Source organism: Mustelus asterias, chromosome 11, assembly GCF_964213995.1.
Source record: "Mustelus asterias chromosome 11, sMusAst1.hap1.1, whole genome shotgun sequence".
In the NCBI taxonomy this organism is placed as follows: domain Eukaryota; kingdom Metazoa; phylum Chordata; class Chondrichthyes; order Carcharhiniformes; family Triakidae; genus Mustelus; species Mustelus asterias.
Window position 1 is genome coordinate 94287966 of NC_135811.1, and position 18515 is coordinate 94306480.

The 18515-nt window shown below is 42.4% G+C and overlaps 1 protein-coding gene across 1 annotated transcript in view; it reads left to right on the forward strand.

The window, feature by feature from the left end:
* LOC144500977 (breast cancer type 1 susceptibility protein homolog) overlaps positions 1–18515 on the forward strand; it is an 88129-nt gene that overhangs the window by 3785 nt on the left and 65829 nt on the right. Inside the window, exons 3-7 of the mRNA XM_078224476.1 lie at positions 5846–5951; positions 7204–7257; positions 9685–9762; positions 12335–12423; positions 17370–17509. Of these exons, the coding sequence (XP_078080602.1) occupies positions 5872–5951; positions 7204–7257; positions 9685–9762; positions 12335–12423; positions 17370–17509 (441 nt within the window). The 5' untranslated portion in view covers positions 5846–5871. The remainder of the gene's footprint in view (positions 1–5845; positions 5952–7203; positions 7258–9684; positions 9763–12334; positions 12424–17369; positions 17510–18515) is intronic.

An 18515-nucleotide genomic window follows, 5' to 3' on the forward strand; every position in this document is an offset into this window, starting at 1 on the left:
AAGAAAAGGGACGATTGTGTAAGGCAAAGAAAGGATGGAGAAAGGCAATCGGACAAGAACAGAAACTGAAAGTAGATCTAGAGGTGCTGAAAATAACAGTGGAACCACGACCAGCACCTTCTGCCCTAAAAAAATGGGAGCAGAGGTTATGAGTGGAAATTATTGAACTAGCTGTTGACTGAAGGCTGTAGCGTGCCAGATCCAAATCTAACATGCCCACCTCCTAGCTTAAACAAGAATTGTGTTTTGTTTAGAGGGCTTGAATCAAAGTAGATTAATTTTTAAACTGTGATTTCTTGTGGTTTTGCTGAAGATAAGTTGTGAGTTTTGTACATGTCCTTCGGAGGTCTCAAGTAAACCTGAACATTGAGGAACTTGTGTTCAGTGACCAGGAAGTAAGTGTTAAACTGCCTTGATTCCTGGAAAACACAATAGATTTTTCACGTGCATAAGGATCTGGTTTTAAAAATTTGGTAAACCACTCCCATGACTGCATTAAAAAAAAATTAATTCAAGGGATGTGGGCTTTGCTGGCGAGGGCAACATTTATTGCCCATCTCTAGGTGCCTTTGAGAAGATGGTGATGAGCTGCCTCCTGAAACCACTGCAGTCCATTTGGTGTAGGTACATCAACAGAGCTGTTCGGGAAGGAGTTCCAGGATTTTGATCCAGCGACAGTGAAGGAATGGCAATATATTTCCAAGTCAGGATGGTGAGTGACTTAGAAGGAGCTTGCAGGTGATGGTGTTCCTATGTCTTGTTGTTGTCCTTCTAGATAGTAGTGGTCATGGGTTTGGAAAGTGTTGTCGAAGAGGATTTGGTAAGTTCCTGTGGTGCATCCTGTCGATGGTACACATTGCTATTATTGCGTGTCAGTGGTGGAGGAGGGAATGTTTGTGGATGTGGTGCAAATCAAGTGAGCTGCTTTGTACTGGATGGTGTCACCCGTCTTGTGTGTTGTTGGAGCTGCACTCTCGAGACAAGCGGTGAGTATTCCATCACACTACTGACTTGTGCCTTGTAGATAGTGGACAGGCTTATGGGGATCAGGTGGTGAGTTACTTGTCACATCCTAGTCTCTGACCTGCTCTTGTATCCACAGTATTTATATGGTTCGTCCAGTTGAGTTTCTGGCCAATGATAACCCCCTGGATGTTGATAGTGGGGGATTCAGTGATGGTAATACACTTTGTCTGAGCAATTAATAACCAGGATGATTAAAGATGTTTTAAATTCACAAATCGCGCTGACTCTGTCCCCTAACCTGGCCATTGTCTTTTGAACCATACTGTTCACAACCCAAGCATCCTCTGTAACCATTTGCTGTGCATCCAACCACCTATATTCTTTCATCACCAATGCCATATACATCCGCCTCCATCATGGCCCCGATCTCAGCCCATCTGCTTCTGTTTTAAAATTAAAGGCCACCTTTTTTTCGGACAGATAATGAATTTTTTTCTGAAGTTTGTGCGACTTTGGAACACTCTGCCTCAGACGCTGCTGGAGGCGGAGTTATTGAACATTTTTATGGCGGCCCCCCGCCCCTTTCCTATCTTTTTGCCAGTTATGCACCAAGTCCTGCTCATCCATCACCTCTGTATTCTCAGACCTACTCTTCGAATGCCATTTTTAAAAAAGAAATCTCACCCACGTGTTCAGAATCCGCCAAGATCTCATTCTCTCTATCTCTAACCTCTGAGAAGTCCGAGTTTCTCAAACTCTGCCCTATTGTCCATTCACCATTACGTTCACCACCATTTGGCAGCCCGACCTTCAGCTGCCTGGATCCCAAGGCCTGAAATTGTCTCCCTGAACCTCTCTCTGCCCCTTCCTCTTTATTTAAGACTCTCTTGAAAACCTAAGCCTTTGGCCTAACTTTTGATCATTTGTCCGACTGTCCCCTGTTCTGGAATTGTCAGTTTTTATCTGATTATACTCCTGTGAAGCACCTTGTGATCTCATATTAAAGGTATCATACAAAAGCAAGTTGTTGTCTCCTGCAGAGAATATAAACAGTCACTTGGTAGTAAAGGTTTGAGGGGAGTACAGATAATGGTGCAACTTTGAAGGGGGTACAGGAGCAGAGGGACCTCGGGTTAAAGGACATTGTTCTCTGAAGGTGGCCCGGCAAGTTGAAACAGTTGTTAAGAAAGCTTATATGATCCTTGGCTTTATAAATAGAGGCATCAAGTGTAAAAGTAAGGAAGTGATGCTACACCTGGACAAATCATTGGTCAGACCACATTTGGGAGTATTGTGTTCAGTTTTGGGTATCTCATTTAAGGAAGGATGTTAAAGCCCGAGAGAGAGAGTGCAAAGAAGATTTATTCACTGGAATGATACCAGGGATGAGAAATTTTAGATACAAGGAAAATTAGAGAAATTGACCTTATTCTCTTTGGAGCAGAGAAGGTTAAGAGGTGACTTTATTAAGGTGTTCAAAATTATGAACAATTTTGACAGGATAAAGAATGATATTATGTTTCGACTAGTTGGTATGTCAGTGACTAGGGGGCCACGATTTCAAGATGGTCAGCTAGAGAGCTAGGACTGAGATGAGGAGAAATTTCTTTTACTCACAGTTGTTGGGATTTGGAATGCACGGCGGGGAGTGGTGGAAACAGATTCCATAGGAGGCTTTAAAAGAGAGCTGGCTGCATATTTGAAAGTGATGATTTAGAGGACTACGGAGATAGGGCTAGAGAATGGGTCTGGCTGGGTGGCTCTTTTGGGAGATGGTGCTGACACGATGGGCCAAATGGCCTCCTTGTGCGCTGTAAAATTCTATGATTCTACAGAACTTGAGCATTGCTGAAAAGGCACATGCTGTTGAAGCTTTTTGTCTTGCATGCATCAGGCCAGATGCAAGAATCACAAATGTCAAAGGGACAAACAATTTATACTGCATGCAAAGAGGATGCTAATTGGTTGGCAAGAGAACCCTGATACCATGGAACCCCGACAGTGCAGAAGGAGACCCTTCAGTCCGTCGAGTCTGCACCAACTCTCCAAAAGAGCATCTTATCCAGGCCCAACTAGAATCATGGTGAATTCACCAGGGAATGATTAACTGCCAAGCTTTTGTTTGAATTGAAACAAGGTATGTTGCCATGGAGGAATGAACCAAGACGAAGAATGGCTGACCCCCAAGACGAGGAATGGCTGACCCCCAAGCTTTTGTTTAGTTTGAAAAAGGTGTAATGCGTGGATATGTTGTTTCTGGTTGCAAAGGATGGGGGTTGGTGTGTGAAATGTGGAATATTTAAAGTTTTAAAGTTTATTTATTAGTCACAAGTAGGCTTACATTCACACTGTAATAAAGCTACTGTGAAAATCCCCTAGTCACCATACTTTTGGCACCTGTCTGGATACACTGAAGGAGAATTTAGCATGGCCAATGCACGTTACCAGCACGTCTTTGGACTGTGTGAGGAAACCAGAGCACCTGGAGGAAACCCACGCAGACACAGGTAGAATGTGCAAACTCCACACAGACCGTGTCACAAGCCGGGAATCGAATCCAGGCTGTGAGGCAGCAGTAGTAACCACTGTGCCACCCCATTCATTATGCTGTATCCAGTGGATAAGATTTCTGCAGTAATTTCATCATTTTGGGAGATTAGTTTGTTTTTCATGGCATTTTGATTTATAAAATGGATGTTGAATGGATCACAGTATTTAATTTCGAAGTGGATTGAAAATTTATATCTCCGACTCTGCAGTCAGGAGAAGATGGAGCAACTGGAAGTTAGGGAAAGAGGCAGATTTGGGTCACATGGAGAAACTGGGCCATGGGGTGTAGACATCTCTGGATACTGAGACAAAGAACAAAATCTAGACAATATGAAAGATTGGGACACAGTTATAGTGAGCGAGGGAGACACAATGATTCGGGGAAATTTATACAACACAAAAACTGCAAAATTTCTAAGACCGAGCATATATTTGAGTTAGAAAGGTATAAGAAGTTATAACAGTTAATTTATAAACATCAGGTGAGCATTGGACTTGAATGAGTGAGATCTAGTTAGATAAGTTGTTAGCTCTGTGCTTTGTTGCACTGATATACTGGTGCAACATGTTGGAATGGAATTTCCATTGTATTTGTGCCCGGAGACGTGAGAGTTTGGTTTGCAACACAAATAGCAAACATAAAAGATTGAGGGAACTCTGTCACAAGTGTATTGTACAACTAATTGCACTATACTCAGATTTCCTTGCTGTTTTTCCACACGCCTGTCAATTGTTATGCCAAATTTCCTTCTAACTTCAGCCCTGGGGGAGGGTGATTGGCTAGGTGGTAGGGTGGTATGTGCGGGAGGGGAGGGTGTGAACCACCACAAATCTGCAATTGCACTGGCGTCAGTATGTACTATTAAAAAATCTGCTTCCAGAATAGCAAGTTACTAAATTTGCTGTACCTAATCTGCATGAATGATAGCTGGATAGCTTGAAACTTTAATTTTCATATTTATTTAAAGTTTATTTATTAGAGTCACAAGTAGGCTTACATTAACACCGCAATGAAGTTACTTTGAAAATTCCCTAGTTGCCATGCTCCGGTGTCTGTTCGGGTACACTGAGGGAGAATTTAGCATGGCCAATGCACCTAATCAGCACGTCTTTTGGACTGTGGGAGGAAACTGGAGAGCCCGGAGGAAACCCACGGAGACATGGGGAGAATGCGAAAACTCAGCACAATCACCCAAGCCGAGAATCGAACCCAGGTCCCTGGCGCTGTGAGGCAGCAGTGCTAACCTTGTGCTACCCTATGCACCTAACCAGCATGTTTTTCAAATTGTGGGAGGAAACATACGTGGACACGGGGAGAATATTTGGCAAAGGATTATATGGCATTAGCTTGGCACTTTCCTTGGACCCTGATTGTTTATGTTCATGCTTACACTAATGAGATTTTCAGGAAATTTTAGTCTGTGAATAGACACTGTTGTGGGCCCTGCAGGGGACTGAGTGCCCTTCAAATGAAGAAATTATCAACACTATCTTACTTTATAGCTTTTACTTTAACTTGAAATGGAACCAACTCAAATGAAACATGAATTACAGGCAAATACTTCAAATAAGATGGTAATATTCACTTTGAATAGTGGAAACAAGAAAGTTATGTCTTAAACAACCTCAAGCATTCATATCACTCCCTGCACAAATGTGGCACTATGGAGTGACAGAGCTCCAGAGATTGACATTCTTTATTCACGCAGGGTAGGTCAGGAGGTCTATCCGACAACAGCTTTCACCTTTGAGTTTCACGGGTAAGATTATCATCAGCAAGACCATTTCTGGGGAAAACGCCCAGCAGCGTCCCTGAGTTTTTCACACAACTTTCCAGCCCATAGACCTTTACAGCCAGCTCACACAATACCTTCTGTCTTTTTTTTTCTGCCAATCAGAAAATCTGACCCCCTTCTGAGCGTGATGAGCAGCTCCCCTCTGTCTCTTTCTTGCTTTCTCTAGACATCTGCATCTGTGTGCTGAACTCGGCTCATTGCACTGACTAGATCTGCTTTCTGCTTGTGACTGCTTTCTGTGCACATCTTGCTGCATGATGCCTATGTAGTGGGTATCAGGTTTCAATGTCTTGACAACAGCAGAAATACTTAATTATCCTCCTTTTGAGTTGTGTGATTAATATTCTATTGAGATGGCCTCAGGAAATCAAGCAGCAAAAATGATAGTAAGTGATTATACGATTCATATAATTCACAAGTTGTGATAATGTTCAATTCAAATTGCAGTTTATATATAATCACACTTAATCTTGGGGAAAGGACCCAAAGGGTCCAATGGTTCTTTCTCTAATAAGGTATAAATTTATTTGCAGAGGTCATCAAGTCAAAGTGGACAGAAATGTCTTTGTGCAAGTCAGAGATTGAACGTGTTCACAAGGTTCTCTCGTTAATGTTGAAGAATTTAGAATGTCCAATATGGTGAGTCATAATTTTGTCTGTTTCTGAAGTGCCAGAATATGCCATCTGCTTATTTTGAATACAATTTGCCTGAAATTTGTATCTAATTGGCTGCTTTAGACAGTAAATTTCAGACTTTGCTTTAAAAATAAAACATTGTTTTACATTTTACAAACCGTGGCATAGGAGGTGCAAGATTTTTGTATCTAATTGGTTTTGTCCTGTACACTGCACTTTTTAAATCTCATTTTTCAAGAATTGTGGATGGGCATGGTGCTGTTCTCCTTAACCATGCGGGGGTGCTTCTTATCTGCCATCTGCAAATAAATTCATTATTAAAGTAATGAGGCCTTTACACACTGGTTTGTAAATACTTAAATATTTTCAATTGTGGCTTTCGAAAGGGAGTTGGCTAAACACCTGGAGAGGGAATTTCCAGAGCTATTGAGCCAGGGGTGTGGGGCAAGTTGAGTTACTTTTGCGGGAAGCCAGCATGGACTTAAGAATGCAGCATGGTAGCACAGTGGTTAGCACTGCTGCCTCGCAGCGCCAGGAACCCGGGTTCGATTCCTGGCTTGAGTGACTGTCTGTGTGTTGCACGTTCTCCCCATGTCTGCGTGGGTTTCCTCCCACAGTCCAAAGATGTGCAGGTTAGGTGGATTGGCCATGCTAAATTGCCCCTTAGTGCCAGGGGGACCAGCTAGGGTAAATGCATGGGATTATGGAGATAGGGCCTGGGTGAGATTGTAGTCAGTGCAGACTTGATGGGCCAAATGGCCTCCTCCTGCACTGTAGGATTCTATGATTCTAATTCATAGAAATCATAGAATCATAGAAACCCTACAGTGCAGAAGGAGGCCATTCGGCCCATCGAGTCTGCACCGACCACAATCCCACCCAGGCCCTACCCCCACATATTTTACCCGCTAATCCCTCTAACCTACGCATCCCAGGACTCTAAGGGGCAATTTTTTAAACCTGGCCAATCAACCTAACCCGCACATCTTTGGACTGTGGGAGGAAACCGGAGCACCCGGAGGAAACCCACGCAGACACGAGGAGAATGTGCAAACTCCACACAGACAGTGACCCGAACCGGGAATCGAACCCGGGACCCTGGAGCTGTGAAGCAGCAGTGCTAACCACTGTGCTACCGTGCCGCCCCTTGAATGGCTGCCTGTGCTTTAACCATTCAGTGATAATAGTTGCTGGTTGCTGATTTTTTTTGCTGTTGTATAGCATTCATGAATTAACCCTATTATTTATGTATTAGCTTAGAACTGATGAAAGAACCAATTTCAACAAAATGTGATCATCAGTTCTGTCGGTAAGTAAAATATCCACTTGTCTGAAGACATGATACTTAGTAATCCTGTTAGGTTTAAAAATAAATGATTGACAGATTTTCTGGTATTATTGCTTGCTGAATCGGCACCTGCTGACTCGTGCAGGTGAAGAGACATTTATCTCAGACCTTGACTGTCAAGTGAGTCAGCCATGATTGAGTTGCCATCACTCCAGGACTTGAGCACAAAAATGAAGTTTGACGCTCCAGTACAGTACTGAGTCAGTGCTGCAGAGTTGGTGGTGCCATCTTTAGGATGGGACTTTGAAACTGAGGTACTCTCAGGTGGATATAAAAGATTCCATGGCATTATTTCGAAGAAGAGTTGGCGTGTTATGCCTGTTGTCCTGGCCAGTCATTATCCCTAAATTGATAAATTATCCATAAATCCCTAAAAACAAATAACCTCATCATTATCACGCTGTATTTGTAGGTCCTTGCTGTGTGCAAATTGGCAGCCATGCTTCCCACATTGCAACAATGACTAAAGTTCAAAAATATTTAATTGGCTGTAAAGCTCTGCGACAACCTTTGGTTGTGAAAAGTACTACATAAATGCAAGTTTGTTTAAAATGTGTTTAACATTACATCAACAAGTAACAGTCATGTATACAAATTGTAATTACAGTAGAAACTATGCTCTTTTGCAGCTCAGTCATTATTTTTACAATCTCTATTGCGAATTATGATTCTGCTGTATTAGCATTTTTGTGTGTGTGTGTGTATATATATATATAAAAAATATATATCTTTTAATATATATATATATATTATATAATATATATATATATATATATACTAAAAGATATATAAGTGTGTGTGATATAGACACGATTGTTCTCATTTGATCCAAGCGAATCCTCCTTGCTTTGGACAATTCATTTAAAACAAAATGCTGAGACTCTCGTTCAGCCATTTATATTACCGACAGCTCTGCTTTGAATTGAGTGCCAGTTATTTAAATCCAATCTCATGGCATTATTTAGATTTGAATTATAGGACTTTGTCCCTGTGTAGGTGTATGCTAAACCCATAGTTTTGAAGAGAGACTAATGTATTTCCATGTTAAAATGTAAATCATAGAATCATACAGTACAGAAGAGGCTCTTTGGCCCGTCGAGTCTGCACCGACATGTGAGAAACACCTGACCTCCCACCTAATCCCATTTACCAGCATTTGGCCCATAGCCTTGAATGTCATGTTATGTTATCCCGGCTTGGGTCACTGTGTGGAGTTTGCACATTATCGCCGTGTCTGCATGGGGTTTCCTCCCACAGTCCAAAGGTGTGCGGGTTAGGTAGATTGGCCATGCTAAATTGCCCTTTAGTATCGGGGGACTAGCTAGGATACATGCTTGGGATTATGGGGATAGGGCCTGGATGGGATTGTGGTCGGTACAAACTCGATGGGCCGAATGGCCTCCTTCTGCACTGTAGGGAATCTATGACGTGTAAAGTGCTTATCCAGGGACTTTTTAAAGGATAAGTTAACTCATCCCTTCTCCCTCCCAGGCAGAGCATTTCAGACCGTTACCACTCTTAACTGCTTAAAAAAGAAAGCTAAACTAGTCAAAATGCTTGATTACAAAAAACATTAAATTATTGGAATTTACAAAAATCTTGCACCTCCTGTGCCACGCTTTGCAAAATGTAAAACAATGTTTTATTTTTAAAACAAAGCCTGAAATTTACAAATAGTTTTAAAATTCGGGAGTCACAGATTACCCAGAATAGGCAGTTGAAAACTCCATCAGTGATGTTAAAGTAGTTTATTAGGAGCAGTAGTTTAGGTGTGATACATCAGCTAAATAGATAGGAAAAGTATAGATCTGTGACTTGAGAGCGGTTTACTGACCCCCAGAGGACAAACCGACAGATGAGGCAGTGTGCTAACGTCTGTAACTTGTGCCGAAAGCATTCTGCTCTCCAGCCCAAGTGTCGGGAAACTCTTTCTTCCCCCATCTCACTTGGTCTAACTTCCATCTGAAAATGCATCTGCTTCCAAGGACCCGATAATTTGCTTCATTTCCAGGGCCTGGGAGTTTACCCTACATCAATCACTTATTCCAATTCTTCCAATCAATGAATAGGGAGGAGGTATCCAAGATGTTGGGATGGTCACCCCAACCCCACCATTCATTGCTTTAGCTCGAGTGAGCAATGCCACTGGATATGTAAAAGAATTTTTAAAAAATCATCTGATTTTGATTGCTATGAGTACCAATGGTGAGACGTGATACTGAAACTAATTAATACATGAATGAAACAGAATTTGTGAATGTTATGTTATGCTTGTTTTCATTGAAAAATTGCCAATGGAGCAGTGATCCAGTGCAGTTAGTAAAACATTGGTTATGCTGTCGCTTATTCTCCAGCTAATTTTAAAAATCTTTTTCTAATTTTATGAAGGTTCTGTATATTGAAGCTTTTTGATGAGAAGAAAAGTACTATACAGTGTCCATTGTGTAACAACACGGTTAGCAAGAGGTAGGTAAAAATTGTTGTTTCTGTTTTTGTTCACATACTATATTGGAGGATGCTCTCACCAGAAAAAAAGCAATCTGCCCAAGGGCTTATGCATTGGTATATCTTGGGTTACACCAGTAAAGATCATGCTCCACATGCCTCTGTAGGTTTTGCAGTTATCTGCTCCGTACACCTGCAGAATATGGTGGCATAATAGTAATGTCACTGGACTAGTAATCCAGAGGCCCAGGCTAATACTCTGGGGTTATGGGTTTAAATCCTACCATCACTTGGTGGAAGTTAAATTCAATTAATAAATCTGGAATATAAAACTAGTCTCAATAATGGTGACCATCAAACCATCATCAATTGTTCTAAAAAAAACCCATCTGGTTCTTTCGGGAAGGCAGTCTGCTATTTTTACCTGGTCTGGGCTCTGTGTACCTCCAGACGCACAGCAGCGTGGTTGACTCTTAACTGCCCTTTCTGAAATGGAAATTAGAGATTGACAACATGTCCCAATAAGAATAAAGAAAAGTGACTCTTGTACATTCTGACTCATTCAATATTCCCCCAATGCCATTACTTCAATGTTCATAGTCTCTTGTTTTCGCATTTCGTTTTTCATTAATTTGGGAGCAATTCTCCCAAAAAAGATTCTAAGGGCTGAATTTGTGCGAAAACAGGAGTAATTCCCGCTGGTGTTTTTTAAGTGGGATTTTCAGTATAAATCTCCAACATTCTAAGCACTGCAGAGTGCCCTGGCGAGATTCAGTCTGAAAATCAGTGGGCAGGGCCTGTTCCTGCTGGAGAGGTCGGCAGCATGACGCTGAGTGGGCAACTGTGCATGCGCCCGCCGATCTGTCAGTGCCGAGATCGACGCAAGCGCAACAGGCCCACCCTTCCAGCCTCCCAATAGCTAGCCAGCTCAAACGCTGGCCAGCCGCATGACCCTGGTTCGCTGCCCCGAAGTCTGTTTCCCCCCCCCCTCAACCTCCGAGAGCCCTGGTTGCCATCCACTCTCTGTCACGAATCTACCAATCCTTTTGCAGAGTGGCAGTGGGGCCTCCCCCACCTCTGCCGATTGGCCCCCCTCTATCGGGTCTCCACACCCCCCCGCCCCAATGGGCTCTGGCCCTGCCCCCTTGGCACTGCCTGATGGGCAGTACTGAGATTCCCCATGGGCATTGCCAGTTTGCCGCTTGGGCAGCGCTGGGAGTCAGGCTGCTACTGCCCAGGAAGCACCTCCCCCTTACCCCCATCCTACTGGTAGGGGCTCAATGGCCTCTGTTCCCTCCAGCAGGGTTGGCCTCATGTTCCCTGTTAGTGGGGCGCAGTAGTAAACTCCGCTGGAGTGAACCATTCTGGTGGGGTGGGGGGAGGCGCTCACAGGCCCAGAGACTTCAGTCTGTCAAACTTTAGACACGCATCCCTAGATGCTTTCAATTTGATTATTTTCTTCTCCAGATCCGTACCAAACTGTACTTAGGACTTGAATTTGTATTCAGCGCTAATGTTAGTGCTGCATATTACTTAAGGGGTTTTGCATTCAAATTTGTGTTTTCAATGTCAGAGGGAAGACAAATTTTATGGATAATTCGGAGACTTCAAATATAATGGGAGGACATTAAAAGGACGTCCACAAAATTTCTGTATGCTTTTAACACTGTGAGTGTTCACATTTGGCAATATTGGAACAGATAATAAAACACGGAAAATAATTAGACAACCTATTAAGTTCATGGACTACAAACCTTCAAGAAAATGGCTCAACACCAGATACTTGGGGATGGGCAGCAAATGTTGGCCTTGTCAGCGATGCTCATATTCCCCTGGGTAATAAATAAAATCAGGAAAACATTTCAGCACCTGCAGAAAAATGAGAGTGCAATTGATGGAAGCTCAATGCTGCTGTGTCTCATTATGGCATTGAGTTCAATCCAGAAGCTGCACAGTGCAAATGTGTATGGATATATATAATTGCATTTTAGACTTATTCTGAATATAGCTAGCAATTTTATTGGAGTGTGTGGTAAACCACTATTAGCTTATTATCTGTATATGTGACATGCCTGGACACATCCCTGCCGGCTCTACCCGAGACTCCTCCCCCCGCCCCCCCCGGTCCAGGTATAAAGGCGACTACTCCCCACCCCCCTGCCTCAGTCTGGACCAGTTCATCGGCATGGGTGTGCTCCGAGTCTTTTGCAAATAAAAGCCTATTTGTTCTTGCATACAAACTAGTCTTTGCTCGATTGATGGTGCCTCACTAAATTTATAGCCACCTTACAGTTCACGAGAGAAATAGGATTGAAGAAAACTCGTAAGGGTCACCGATTTGTCTGTTTTGGTAGATCAGTAGATTTTAATATATGCAGTGCTGTTCTTGATGACAGCTGAGTGTTTTCAGATGTATGATTTTTTTTATTGCTGCTCTTTCTTGCTATGTTTTATCATTGATTGCGATTAGTGCAGGTGAATGTATAATGTTTAATTTACACTTGATATCTAAGCGACATTCACTTTCCATCATGACGTGTACCTCCTTGTGATCAATCTTGAAATACTAAAGGAATATTACCACACGTTTTAGGAGTCTGCAGGAAAGCACTCGCTTTAAACAACTTACAGAGGGTATTATGAAAGCAATCCATGCCTTTGAATTGGATACTGGTTATGAGTGTAAGTATGTAAACTGCTTTTATTGTTTCTGAGATAATTCTTGCATTTCACAGCATTCAATACCTAAGAAGTGTGTTTTTTTTCCCCCAAGAAGTATATTTTGGAGAATGATTGCTTTTAGTTCTTAGACGTACATATTGAACTGGTGACTAATGGGCAGGAAAATGAACAAAGCTGGAAAGTTATTACAAAATTAAATGGATCCAGAAGTTATAAACTGAAGGGAGATGAAAGCAGTCTGCAATATTCATGCAAACATTTAATGTGCTCTGATCAATGGATTAATGCTATACTTCAATAGTGGAGAAAAGGAGGTTGATACAATTTGGGTTGACATCCCCAATTTAATTTCACCCACGAATAAATTTTAACAACTGTGAGGATAATTTAGTGTTTTGAGTTAAAATTACAGCTCCGGGACTTGAGTGCATAGCGGTGTAATAACTCATGAAACTATTTTCCTCCAAAGTGTCCACATTTTTTTTCAACGCTTTTTAAAATATTTGTCCTTTTTAAGTGTAAGGCAGTCCTAGGAACACAATATTGGCTTTTTCATTGGTTTACATTTTGGGAAAATGTAGTTACTGACAAATAAACATGAATGCTACTTAAAACATGGTAAATCACAGAAGTCGAGAGTCAAAGCAGCATTTTATTCATGACATTTTGAGACCTGTGCACCTGTTATGCTATCGAACAGTTTTCAATTTGGGTACCTTATGATCCTGGGCCAGACCCTCAAATGTTTGGTACAATCTGGATAGGAGCCAGTAACGTAGACAAAGTTTTTGAGATCCAAGACTCTTGGTGAGAGAATAAAACCACAAAATTCCATGGTTTCTGAACAAGCAAACATAAATTTTACTAGACAAGGTCAGAAGGATAAAACAGTTTATCGTCAAACATTCAGGATTAATATCAGGAACATGTGATCTGACACCCACACTACACATTAAATAGAAAATATGACAAGGCAGGTTCCACGAATTTCTCAGTCAACCATCCTGACGTGAGTCAGTCAATCTCATTGAAACTGTCCCTCTCTCCTGAGGGATTCCAGTCTTCATCTTTGAAGACCTAACCTTGGAAGTCTATCCAAAATTTGGTCCAACTGTGATGGCTTCAATAATGGCCCACCTCACAAGGTTTTGATCTTGTTTCATAGAAATCATAGAAACCCTACAATGCAGAAGAAGGCCATTCGGCCCATCGAGTCTGCACCGACCACAATCCCACCCAGGCCCTACCCCCACATATTTACCCACTAATCCCTCTAACCTACACATCTCAGGACTCTAAGGGGCAATTTTTAACCTGGCCAATCAACCTAACCCGCACATCTTTGGACTGTGGGAGGAAACCGGAGCACCCGGAGGAAACCCACGCAGACACGAGGAGAATGTGCAAACTCCACACAGACAGTGACCCGAGCCGGGAATCGAACCCGGGACCCTGGAGCTGTGAAGCAGCAGTGCTAACCACTGTGCTACCGTGCCGCCCACCACTGTGCTACCGTGCCGCTCGTTTCCCGAGACCCCAATCCCCAGGATTCCCAAATCTACACTCCAGCACTAACTTGCAGCGCAATTACAGCTTTTCGGCTACGCTGTGCAGAGAGTGTACTATTGCTCCAAAGTGGGTACGTTTGCCCCAACAGCGCGGGATCATCAATGCTTGCTGGTTTCTTTGATTTCCAGGGCTTCTTCTGAGCCCTCATTAATTAAACTCTACCGACCACTGCCCTTTTTCTTTATTATCTTGCAATTGAGTCTTTGTCTATATATGCCATGTTTGTGAACCCAACTCTCCACTCACCTGATGAAGGAGCAGCACTCCGAAAGCCCGTGATTCCAAATAAACCTGTTGGACTTTAACCTGGTGTTGGGAGACTACTTACTGTGCCCACCCCAGTCCAACACTGGTACCTCCACATCATCAGCAGTTTTTCTGTTCGGAACCTATTTCTTTGCTCCTCTTTCACTTTAACCGGTACTTCTCCCTGTCTGGGATCGTTCTCTGATGGTCGTGATCTGTCTCTGGGTCATGTGGTAGGGGTTTTTGTGCTCTTTTCTTTTCATGGAGATGCACTGACCTTGGCCTGAAAAACTCCAAAACCGAGGATTATACATGTGCTGTCTGCGCACGTGCAAAACCTCTGAGGCCTATCGGGACCTGGAGCTCCCAGCCTCCCTTTCAATAAGAAGGTCATTCAGACCTTGCAATAACCCCAAATACTCAGATATCACTTTGACAACAAGTAATTCTGGACAATTATTGAAGGTTGTCTACCCACTATTAGTAATGCAAGAATTCTCCCTATGAGTCTATGATTGAGATGCTACAGTACCTGACTAATAGAGGTTGTAAGTATAGGTCAAGATGATTGAATAGTTTGTAGAATATAGTTGTTCCGAAATCCATCACTATCATTCCATGATTTGTAACTAGTCAAATAACATAGAATGCATTGATAGATAACCTAACTGTCTTTTAGGATTCTCATTAGTCTTGTGTTCTAATCCTTAAACTTTTACTCTGGATTTAAAGAAGCAAAATTGAAGAATAAATTGTTTGCAGGCATCCCACTTATCTGTTTGACAATGGGAGATTCAATGTAGCCTTGTTTGAAAGAAGCATTCAGATTATCTCCAAAGCTCTACTTTCTGTGTTGCACTTAATCAAATCACACTTGTCATGCTAATTTCGTTGTACCAGTTTTGCCAGCCTTGCTGCTTTGGTGTTTATCAATGTTTCAAATCCATTACACCCACACATGGATGAGTAAAAGCAAACTTAAACTTATTTATCAAAAAATATGTTGCCTAGTCCCATGTAGCAGCTCAGAAAACATTATGAGAAAAAGGCCTTGTGTTGCATACCAAAAAATAATTGGAGATTTAGAAATGGAATTGAAAGAAATGTACATCCTATGGATTATTGTATTATGCTCTTTTATCCCTAATTGTGAGTTTTTAATACCCTGTGGTATATTTTATTAATAAGTTAATTTATTTTTGCACATAAAGTTATTTGAATTACGTAACATAGGTAATAACAAAATAAACAGTTAGTGCTTAAAATTAAGTTAAATTTATTTATTAGTGTCACAAATAGGCTTATGTTAACACTGCAATAAAGTTAACACTGCAATAAAGTTAACACTGCAATGAAGTTACTGTGAAAATCCCCTAGTCGCCACACTCTGGCACCTGTTCAGGTACACTGAGGGAGAATTTAGCATGGCCAGTGCACCTAACTAACCAGCACGTCTTTCGGATTGTGGGAGGAAACCGGAGCACCCGGAGGAAACCCACGCAGACACTGGGAAAACGTGCAGATTCCGCTCAGACAGCGACCCAAGCTGGGAATCGAACCTGGGTCCCTAGCGCTGTGAGGCAGCATTGCTAACCACTGTCATTAATTATTTGAATTAAGAAAGTCTGAATTTCTAATTGAACAGGATATCAAGCTTTTTTTTTCAGTCAAGAAGTAAATTCAGCATCTTTTGAAATAAGAATTCGAGCCTTTGAGAAGGAATGCATTGAAGTATCGAAACTAATTTTACAGATTATTTATGAAATTGGCAACCAATTTAAAATTAACTCTATTCCAATTTAACAGTGATCTTAAAAAAAAATGTACTAAATGTGCCTCTTCTATGCTAATTGATTATGAATAGACTTTTTCCAAATTTTCAGATGTTTGAATGTACAAATGCAATTCCCTAAATATACTTTGAAGCTAATTCGCTATTAACTATCTTTTCTCTATCAATCTATCATCAACCTGAACTTCCGCTCAGAGGCGGTGAGTTGGTTTGCACTCGGCTTCTAGTTTCTTAGCTGGAAATCTCAAACCTGTCATGTCGACCTTCCGACTACGGGTGAGAAATGTGCCCGGTAGCATGCCCCTGAGGTCCTCAGTCAAACGCTGCAGAATCGGGGGGGGGGTGGGGGGCAGCAGAATCGACCCCAGTCGGATGACAAGGGGTGGGATTAGACCAGACAGCCGGGAGTCATGCAGCCTGAGGGCTGTCGGACAGTTGGGGTGTTGATCCCCAGATGGTTTGGGGGTGAAGGGAAAGTCCCTGGAACAGGGGAAGACACCTGGTGGGGCCAGAGGCGGGTGTGTTGGGAGTGGGAGTTCAGGGGACTTCCTCGAGGCTTGGATGTCCCCTGTGGGGCAGGGGGGCTGGCGGAATGGATTCCCTTGGATTTTGGGGGAGGTGTGCTCGGGGTAAGGTACCCCTGGGGGTTCAGGGGCTGAGGGGAATAGGGGAATCCCTTGGGGGCAGTCAGGCCTGGCAGCGTCCTGGGTAGGGAGGGCGGGGTGGGGGTGCGCGAGTCGGCCTGGGTCTGTACATTAGTTACCCAGAAGCTGGAAGTGCTTTTACTACTTCCATTTTCTGGGTAATTATTGATATTAGACTGTTTGATGGTTCACAGTGCAGTGCAATTGCCCATCGGAATTTTGCAAGTGCACTGCAATTCTTACCTGGAAACCTCCAGGTCGTACCCCAGCACATCTTTGGGGAATACACCCCCCCCCCCCGCCCCGGTGCTCAGAAGTTATGGTCTCTAATTGTACATTTTTGGTTACAAACTTTAAATGATAAAAATGATGTTTTTTTCAATGCTGTTGAGATTAAATACTTCATCTTTAATATATATTTGTTTCATGATTGGATGTGGTTGAAATCAGAGTTTTAAAATCGATATTTTAGCTGCTGACCTTGAGATGATGCATTTGAAAATCACACGTCTCTTTGAAACAACAAAGGGAAGACTAGAAATATTGTGTGCTCTTTTGTGTACCTACAGGTTTTTTTTGCATGGAATAAAAACCATTAAAAAGCAATCTGTTAAGATGATTGAATGTGTGAATGTATGTCGAGTAGTAAATGTAATATTTGGATTTTTAAAATAATCTTGCACCTTTTTGAACAGTCTCCATCGGCAACTCGCCAAAAGGAACTCCAGCTGAGATCAATGCTTACAGACAGTTATGGCAAGATGACAGCGGTACTTGGAGTAACAATACGCCACAGAATGTCATAGCTACTGGAATCTCCAAGAATCGCACTTTGGTACTGCAATAATTTATTTAATGCTTTATGGTTGTATTGGCTCAAATAATTGGATTTTGTTCTCTCTCCATTTCGGGGTAATATTTTTTGCGTTGCTTGCTGCTGGAAACGCGATTTTGATAGGGATTTTGCCTCAGACATCCTGAATGTTGGACCCACTGGTCTATCTCCTTCAGCAATGACATCTGCGGATGGAAAGAAAAACTGCAATTGGAGAGGGAAATGGGGTGAGTTGGAGTCAGATTAGATACAGAAAGGGAAAGAAAGAGTGGGGAAAGAAAGAGTGGGCAAAGAGCGAAGGGAAGACACAGGAAAAATAAGAAAATAAATTTTCACCAAGAACAAATTAGAACTGAGCAGAAGTGAAGTGTTACAATTTTATTAGTTCTCTGTCAGGACCGTATATCATATCATTAACAGAGTCGTTACAGCATGAAATTCCTGCTTTAACTAGCTATGATGAGATTCATTCACATTTACGGTGCAAACCCAGCAATGCTTTGACCTTCGTGGGGAGGTTGGTGACAGGTGCAACTTGTCCAGCAATTTGAGAGCATTTGCAGCTTGTGGCGTATATTTTCCTCCTCACAAATTGTTATTTGTTTTGCATGCTAATAATGGCGGGTGCTATGACTGTGCCATAAGATATAGGAGCAGGAAAAGGCCATTCAGCCCATCGAGCCTGCTCCATCATTCAATAAATCATGACTGATCTGATATGATATCGCAGCAGTAACAAGAATTTTAAAAGGCCTGGAAAGACAGAATTCTGCCTAGCAACAGTAACAGCCAGAATTTCCAGGGGCAGGCAAGCCACCAAAGTGATCAGGGCATTCCAAATGCATAAGGGGGTGGCACGATGGCACAGTGGTTAGCACTGCTGCCTCACAGCGCCAGGGACCCGGGCTCGATTCCCTGCTTGGGTCACTGTCTGTGTGGAGTTTGCACATTCTCCCCATGTCTGCGTGGGGTTTCCTCTGGGTGCTCCGGTTTCCTCCCACAGTCC